General features: G+C 45.4%; 1 protein-coding gene across 1 annotated transcript in view; it reads right to left on the minus strand.

Moving 5' to 3' along the window:
* The window catches only part of mybpc2a (myosin binding protein Ca), a 32,140-nt gene that overhangs the window by 4,903 nt on the left and 18,257 nt on the right, over positions 1 to 8,980 (minus strand). Inside the window, exons 11-23 of the mRNA XM_019889878.1 lie at positions 8,159 to 8,215; positions 7,904 to 8,076; positions 7,695 to 7,827; positions 6,708 to 6,832; positions 5,467 to 5,572; positions 5,218 to 5,387; positions 4,134 to 4,299; positions 2,967 to 3,073; positions 2,860 to 2,889; positions 2,205 to 2,344; positions 1,966 to 2,125; positions 1,323 to 1,384; positions 499 to 501 (exon numbers count right to left, since the gene is read on the minus strand). Of these exons, the coding sequence (XP_019745437.1) occupies positions 499 to 501; positions 1,323 to 1,384; positions 1,966 to 2,125; positions 2,205 to 2,344; positions 2,860 to 2,889; positions 2,967 to 3,073; positions 4,134 to 4,299; positions 5,218 to 5,387; positions 5,467 to 5,572; positions 6,708 to 6,832; positions 7,695 to 7,827; positions 7,904 to 8,076; positions 8,159 to 8,215 (1,432 nt within the window). The remainder of the gene's footprint in view (positions 1 to 498; positions 502 to 1,322; positions 1,385 to 1,965; positions 2,126 to 2,204; positions 2,345 to 2,859; positions 2,890 to 2,966; positions 3,074 to 4,133; positions 4,300 to 5,217; positions 5,388 to 5,466; positions 5,573 to 6,707; positions 6,833 to 7,694; positions 7,828 to 7,903; positions 8,077 to 8,158; positions 8,216 to 8,980) is intronic.

Below are 8,980 nucleotides of genomic sequence, written 5' to 3' on the forward strand. Positions count from 1 at the left end.
TGTTGCCCTGTACCCACTCGTCAGCTGAAGGCGATTGCGAGGCTGCTTAACTCATTCGTGCTTTTCCAAGCCGAGTGACAAATTCTGACCGCGGCAGCTAACCATTTTGGGTTGCCACCGTAACACTGAACATAATGGCAACCCCAATCCACCTGAGCCTCCAACCAACTCACTCAATTCTTACCACGCAAGCAAACCTCCCCATCCCAGCACTAAATCAACCCCAAACCTCCTCTCACTGACCACTCGTCTCATTCAGCTGTTTCAATCTAATCAGCGCTAACCATTAATTATTATTGAAGCCGTTTACATTTTATATTCTCCCCAATAAAGCTTCATGTTGAGGATTACGGCCTCATTTAGCGTAAAATGACAGTCTTGTATTGGACTAGTTACACGCTAACATCACAGTACTTGGAGCTTCAGCTTTTTCACAGATGTTATTTATTTATTTACTTTTTTTTTGCCTTTCAGGGTCAAGTCGGCCCTGCAACTTACTTCCTTCTTTGCAATACTCAATGATGTAGCCGTCAATGCCGCCCGGTCCTACTTTCTCCGGAGGAAGCCACCGGAGAGCGCAGGTGGAGTCGGTCACGTCCTCCACCGAGAGGCGAGTGGGCTCACTGGTGGGGGCTGGTGGGAGACAAAAAGCCGATTCAATACGGTGTGGAAACACTTTTGTCTTGGTTGCGCTGCTTCCTGCATGGGCGTGCATGTCGATGTGAGAGATTTGTTGTCCAATTAGATATTAGCCTAGACATGTCGCCTTGTCAATCTGATCTGCCCAGGGCCGTCACCATCAGGGAAGCCCAGAGAACAGCTGGCACTGAAGCGGTTGATATTATCAGACAATTCTGAAGTATTCCAGATGTTATCCGAAGCACAGCTGCCTGCTGTTTTTGTATCGTCTTGATCGTTGCTTCTAATTACAACGCGATTGCGTCGATGTATACATAAAGATTGCACATGCGCGCCTCTCCGCTGTGTAAACGTAACAGGAAGAAGTGAACAATTGAGTTTGTTGGTGCACCGATGGGCATGAAGGGCCTGGAATTGAAGCTGGGCTGCGAGATGCCGATGCCGTTGACGGCAAACACGCGCATCTCGTACAGGACGCCCTCTATCATCTTCTTGGCCTCGTACGTAGTGGACTCGTACACGTCAAAGTTGAGTTTGGTCCACCTGGACGAGCCGAGCTTCTTCCTCTCCATCAGGTAACCTGGAAGGCAAGATGAGATGATGTGATCCGGGATTGGGGCATGTGGAGATTGTGGCTCACCTTTAACGGGCACGCCGCCATCAAAGGTGGGAGGGTCCCACACGATGGTGGCGCTGTTCTCGCCCACCGATGTGCATTTGACGTTCTCGGGAGGGTTGGGCACATCTGGCGCGCCGAGGAATGGGTGGTGCGCGTGCAAGAGACAGAAGGCAAAATCAGGTTACAGTCTTTTATGCGGCAGCGAGGAAAAATGTTGCGCTGCTGCTGTCAGTTTATCCAGTGAACTGAAACTCAAGCAAAGCCTGACACTGAACATAACCCCGAAAATCGACCAGAGCAAACCAAACGCGAAGCTACTTGCATGATCTGAATTTGAATCTTAACCCAATTAACAACCTCTAAATCCTTTTCTGGCCTAATCAAAGTGTGCCATATCCTACCTTGAGCTTAACCCAGACCAATCTTGAAAGCAGCTCACCCAAGGAAAAGCTACCCAAAGCTGCCACTTCACCGCCCTGCCCATTTGTAACCATTCCATGTTTTAATTCTTTCAAGAGATGAACCCAAGTCCCACCTAACCACTAGAAGCCCAAACCTTACCTGCCATAACCAAGGCAAACCCCAAGCCTTATCATAAGATCACAACTTGAGCCGTAACGGAAAACCCAAGGTGAATGCAAAATAAATAAATAACCCACCCAACCCCGAATCCGTGCGGCAAGATGAGCAGGCCAAGTTCAACTCACCCACGACCTTGACGAAGAGCTCTGCCTTGTCTTCTCCGGCGGGGTTGGTGACGGTGAGTGAGTAGAAGCCTTCGTCCTCCTTCTCCGCCCCCTGGATGACGAAGCTACTCAGGGTCTTCTTGGTCTCCACGCGGACTCTCCCCTCCATGTCGCTCACCGTCTATGGCACAGTCCGTAAAACAGGCCGTCACGTGACCTACGCCTGGAGAGCGCACGAGCGCCGCTGGCCCTTCGCTCACCTCGTCGCCCTTCATCCAGCACACCAGCGGCGGGGGATCCCCCGAGATCTCCACGTCAAAGCGGAGTTTGTTGCCGGCCACCACCGTGATGGTATTCTTGCTCCCTGTCGCGCTCGTGTCCAAGTGGATCTTGGGAGGGTCTGTCACATGGTAATGGATGTTCATGCTGTAGTAGCTACCAAATACTACTGTAATAATCTAGTAACTCCCGCTTGATAATGATGCATGATTCATGACAGAATTCCATTAAAATAATCCAGTATTTACTCATACCAGAGTAATAAAATGACTAAAAACCCAGTCATAATTATTTGATAAGCGTGTATGACCCTCTAACTGATGTTGATCCCGGAATTCTGATTGACAACGACGATATGATTGTAGTATTTAGTCATTGTAATCAAGAAATTCCTCCTAAATGGTCCTGGAAAACTATAGTTCTAACTGATTAATACCTGTGTAATATTCTATTAATTATTGCTGGATACATTACATTACATAGATCAGCGTACTCATACTACTATAAACATCCAATAACTACAAATAAAGGGCTTAAAAATGAGCTGTTCCAGAACAATCTAGGTATTACTGCTTAACAGCTGTGTAATAACATAGTAATTACTACTGCATGCTCAAGTAAGTACGAGGGACTCACCTTGTCTGGGAACATAGTCAATCTTGATTTCTGAAAGAAAAGAACACATGAGTCAGCTCACATATGCCAAAAACAATGCGGGTTAAACTGACGATTTACTGGCTCACCCAGGAAATTGAGCTTGGCCGACAGGGAGAGTGCATAGCCGTCGGGAACAAAGGTATAATCTCCCACGTCGGAGGGCTTCACGTCGCTGATCGTCAGCTTGTGTGTCCTGGAGACATTGCACGGTTACCATAGAGACCACAGTCACTGCTTGAGCGGCAATTAAGTGACAGAGCGCAGACGTTCCGCTGCTGCTTTTGCCCGGCAACAAAATCAGCCCAAATGGTTTTCACCTTGTGTGACCGGTGTCGCCTTGGCGTGTCTTCGATGGGGGGATTAAGCAGAAAAATTAACGAACCGTAGGTTGGGGGACAGGGTGTTCTTCATGTGTGCCTATCTGTGTATATGTGTTACGAAGCTGCACTTTTGCTGATTGCTGCCTATTCCCCACCCCACAAAAAAATGGGTCAACCGCCAAGAGAATCATTTGGTATTGATTGTATGACGTTTGGAGTAAGACGGTGAAGTGGCCAAAGTGACGACAATTCAGAGGTTGACTTTCGCCTTGTAGTGTGATTCAGATGCTTACTGGTGAGACTCTGCTGCCTTGCAGTGCAGCTGAGACTACTTCAAGAGCAACTGTGATAGCCATCGCAGCTCCCACTCTACCCCCCCCCCCACACACACACACACACACACACACACATACACACACACTATCTTCCTGTGTGATTCGCGCGCCTCAGATTGCTTCCAGGGCTACACCAAGACATTGCAGCATGACTAATATGACTCTGATTCCTTCCAGTGTCACGACCGTACCTTCGAGTGCACCTCACTCATGCTCCAGTGCGGCTTGGATACTTTCCAAGGCCACAAATAATACTGTACTTTATAGTGCAACTCAATTACCTTCCAGTGCACCCCGGTTAACATGCAGTATGAGTAAAACCTTCCAATTGGACTCAGTTCCCTTCCAGTGCAACACCCATTCATTCCATTGCGCCTACATTGCCTTCCAGTGCCACTCAGTTACCTTCAAGTGCAACTCTTAAATGCCAGTGGGACTCAGCTACCTTCCATTGTGATTCAGCTACCTTCCAGGGGACAACTGATACCTTCCAGTGCGACTAAGGCACCTTCCAGTGAAACTCGTGCAACTGAAATAGTTTCCAGCGCAACCCTAAGACCTTACATTGTGACACAGTTACCTTCCGGTGCGACTGTACCTTCCAATGTGTGTCATCTTGATGCACTCGCTGGGTTGCACCTCCACACCGTCCTTGAACCACTTGCCCGTCACCTTCTCATCAGACACCTCGCACTTGAACACGGCCTGCTCGCTGGCCTTCACCGTCAGGTCGGCGATGCTCTGCAGAACCTGCAGTTCCTTCTCTGCACACAAGTGCAGCGCAAATTCACTCTTCGCTAACCAAATAACACAAACTTTTAATTTTTTTTTTTTTTCTGTTAAACTTTGGGCCACCTTTTTGGCATTTTTGAGGCAGTGCTGAAGGAACACACCAGAGATTCAGCAGTGAAGCGAGGAAGCCAAAGCCGCGACCCTGTGATCAGTTTTGGACGTGTAGAGCAAATTACCCTGACGGATAACAGCACGATAGACGGACACTCGGATAAATTGAGCAGTATTAATTACGGCACTAACTAATTGATGAGCTTCCACGCTTGTCCAAATGAAAAACATCAACACGTAGCGACGGCTAAGCTAATTGAAATACCTGTCAGCAAACTTCCCCTCCTCAGACATTCATAGCCAATTAGTTTGCGTCTCGGCCCCCCGTCGGCTTTCACTTCGCTTTCATGGGCGAGTTGATGCGTTATCTTCGTTTAGCATTGAGTAGCATGGCACGCTGTCAGCTTGATTCACACATTTGCAGAAAAGCAGAGGTGGGAGTAAGTCACATATGTGTGAGATATAAATAAGACTCCAAATATTAGTCAGGTCCCAATTTCCTGTGACGAAAACCAAGCAGGTCGAGTCTCCAACAAATTCCAAGTGCTGAAAATGCACAACTGAGACCCTGTATCTACTTTTGAGGTTCGACATACATTATATTGTACTCTATTATTTGTTATTGAAGCACAAAAACACGTCATGATTGTCAAAGAAGGAGCAGATTAACACAAAGAGAGGAAAAGCAGTTGCCGAGGGCTTGCAGAGTGCGCCACAGTTCAGTCGGTAATGGATGCGTTGCTTGCCGTGAGGCGGGTCTTAGCTAGGAAAGTCCCAAGACCTCAAAATGGCCACTGAAGCCAAGTTTACAGCAAATGGCGGAAGAAGCCAAACGTTACCTTCCACTTCCAGCTCAGCCTTGGACTCTCCACCGTTGGTCAAGGCGAAGTAGGTGCCGATGTTCTCCTTGGTGACATCGTTGATGATCAAAATGTGCCTCTTGCCATCCTTCTTGAATCTGTACTTGGAAGCCGCGCTCTCTTTAGTCAGCTCCACGCCATCTTTCATCCTGAAGACAAACGAAGCACAGGCGTTCAGTATCGTTGATATACGGCGCTCGTTCCACACAAACCAACAGTGTTGCTCACCATTTGACGTGCGCCCCTTCCTCGGAGACCTCCACCTCGAATTCCACCTTCTCGCCCACCACCGTGTGGACGTCGTCCAGAAGCTTTGTGATGGTCACAGGTGGCTCTAAAGAACAGGCGAGTCAAGTGTACTGCTGTAAGCGAGTATTTGTAGTACTTGCGGAAAGTACTCCAACGCAAGAGGGGTCGCACATATTTAAATTAGTTGACAGAGTTAAGCATATAAATAGAAAATCCTTCAATGTATTTTTTTTTTAATCGCATGGTTGAGCTGTTGTGTTGTTCAAGCGGCCTTCAAAAGATGTACACCTCCAAACGATGACACATTTGCTCACCGGTGCTGCACAAACACGACGCAAAGCCATAAATGGGCTTTCTTGTTTAGTCGTGAAAAAGGCAAACTTTTTTTGAATTGGTCGGTTTTAATCGTATTATTGGCAGAGTTGAACGAATTTACGGTTACATTATTTTTATCTATCCTGTTATTTATTTGAATTCCATCCAATTAAATTTTATTTAATTGTAATTTAATGGAAATTAACAAAATATCAATACATGGAATTCATAATGCAGTTTGGTTACATTTATTTTGATTTCATCTACTTCATTAATCATATTGCTGTATTTTATTTTACATTGTGCATTTGATTATATTTTATTTTTGTCCTTATGGATTTTTTTTTTTAATACTTAACAGTTGAAAAATATTTTTACAGAGGTAGTATTGTAGTTTTTTTCTAGTTAATTTTAATTCTTCTGCTTGTTTTCATTTGACTAATTTATTGCATTCATTTTAATTTTGATTGTGTTTGTTATATTTACTTACAATTTTATTACTATATCATCTACTACTAGCTTTTAATTGCATTTTTTTTTCAAATTTGAGTAAACAAGTACTTGACTCACTGTATTTGTTTTTATTCATTCAATTTTTATTGAATGTCAGATTTTTCTTTCTCCCATTTTCCACCCTGTACAAGGCTGACATGGCATTCCCTTCACTTTTTGCACGCTGATCACAATGCACCCTCCTCCGAATGATGAACACTACCTTATTGTACTTCGATAGGTTGAAATTTCAAAAGCCACACTGAATACTTTTCATTTTTTTAACACAGGTGGTAACGACAACCCGGCTGCTTTGCCTTGTGTCGTTTTCATTGGGGCGACTTTAGGAAGAATCAACGGTTTGTGATGAGTTTGGGACGGTGCGTGACGAAGACAACAGCTGAGTCAGCTACCTTTGACGAAGACCTCGGTGAAACATTTGTCTTCACCCACCACGCACTCGTAGGCCGCGTCGTCTGACAGGTTGCACTTGTTGATGGTGAGCGTGCGCCGGTTGCCCACGCTCTCGAACACGTACCTGCCGCACAAAGACCAGCGCCGCCCGTGATGTCACCGGGAACACAGAAGCGCTCGCCACGTTGCCACGGTGACGCAAGGCCAGTGTACAGCTCATCTATATCCATATATATCTGGCGACAGCACGACAGTTGTTTGGACACCAGGCTGGAAATTCGAGCAGCCAATCAGCAAGTGAATCAGATTTCATTTGCATTTTTAACAAATACTTTTTATGTCCTTTTGTAGGATTGTTACCTGCTTCGTTTTGGGTGAAGAAGCTACTGAATATTGGCCTACAGAATCACTCTGGGGAAAGAGATAGAATGATAGAGATATTAGATAAGATAGAATAGCTAGGAAAATTGTTGTGAAATATCCTGGGATTGAAAGGTTTTGCGTTGTGCATGGATTTTTGCTTTACTTTTATTTTAATGTATTTTAATAGCGTTTCATATTTTTATTTTGAATTCATGTGATGTTAATGATTTTTATTTCATTAGTTTTTCAATTGAAATTAAATTGAACAAATTCGATTTTTATGAATTTAATTATCTTAGTGAATAATGAATAATTTCGTTTTTTATTAAAATCTTTAAATTAATATTTGAATGTTGTTACATCAACAGTTTGTCCCCTGAATTTATTTTTCAAACCAACTTTTCAAACGTCTTCATCATTAGATTTTGCACACTGTATACATTTGATCATATTTAGACAGAATGAGTTCTAAATGACATTTCCCTGTCATTGGGACTTTTCCCTTCCTGCCATCATTTGTCTTTGCTGATTGGCTGAAAGAGATCACATGGCTCCCTGACCTAACCTAATAATAGTGATGATGACGATGATGATGATGACGCCGCGGCCACCGCTGTACTCACTTGGCCGAGGGTTTGATCTCCTGTCCGTTTTTGAGCCACTTGATGGGGACGTTAGGGTCGGCCACCTCCACGCTCAGCTGGATCCTGCGGCCCTTGTCCACCGAGTAGGCAGGCTCCAGCTTCTTCAGGAAAGCTGCGGACACAACGTCCGGTTAGGCTGCCGCCACCGTGGATGTCGCCGTCACCATGGCCCGCCCACCCCACCTCACCATCGCTCTTTTTGGGCTCCACCGTCTTCATCTTCTTCAGCCTCTTCAGCATTCCGCGGAGGTCGGTGATGCCGTACTCGAAGGCGATCTTCTCGTAGTCGCACGGCTTGGCCGCCTTCAGGATGTCCCAAACGTCCACGTCTTCGCGGGGGGCTTGCTGCTGCTTCTTCTCCCTGATGTGATGAGGGAGCACCGTGGCGGTCATCCGGTCAGCGGGCAGGGCAAAAAAAACAAAAAAAGATGGATGTACTGTACCTTTTTTTGAGCAGAGCGCTGAAGTCCAGGTCACCGGCATCCTCGTTTGCATCGCCACTGTGTGAGAAGAACATTCGTCATGAACTGCACCATTTGCCCACCTTGCACACACCCCTTGCTCTACTTGCATCATTACAAAGATGTCTTAATCCACATTTTTCTTTCTAGTTTTCTTATTCATGCGGCATTTTGGAGAACTGTTTCGACACACTCATTTTCTCTACTTGCAATGCAACAAAGATGTCCGAGTCCAGCTAATTTTTGTTTCAGTTTTCTTCATTAAAGTTATTTATTCATATTTAACTTTATTCCTCATCACCTGCCCGCCTTGCACACCCACTTGACGTCGATTGCACCGATGAGCTATGTGGGGTTTCCCCGCAATTTTCTTCTTCCACTTGCGCTCCTTGTAAACACCAACCTGCGCCACTTGAAAGCATATAAATGTTCATCCGAGTTAAATAGCTTCAACTGTTTTCAAATGTGACATTTGTTTGGCACTGGATTTTCTGCTTTACCACTTTTCCGCCTTGTAAATACCAACTTGCTCCTCTCGAAAACCTAAAAAGCCATCCAACTGAACAGCTTTACCGCCCTTATTCTTTATGGTTCTATCTAATCTATTTACGCTCAGCTTTTTTTTCCTCACCGCTGACCTCCCTCACAGACACCCGCTTGCTCTACTTGCAAAGTGGCTACTCGCAAACCATTTGACTGGTGGATCATCAGTCACCTTCTTGCAAGGTGGCCTGTGTGGACAGTTGAATGTTTTGTTTCCTGAAACAGTGTTTGTTTTACCACCCCAGTGGCCTCAAAGGACCC

This window comes from Hippocampus comes, unplaced genomic scaffold (assembly GCF_001891065.2).
Source record: "Hippocampus comes isolate QL1 unplaced genomic scaffold, H_comes_QL1_v1.1 scaffold326, whole genome shotgun sequence".
NCBI lineage: Eukaryota > Metazoa > Chordata > Actinopteri > Syngnathiformes > Syngnathidae > Hippocampus > Hippocampus comes.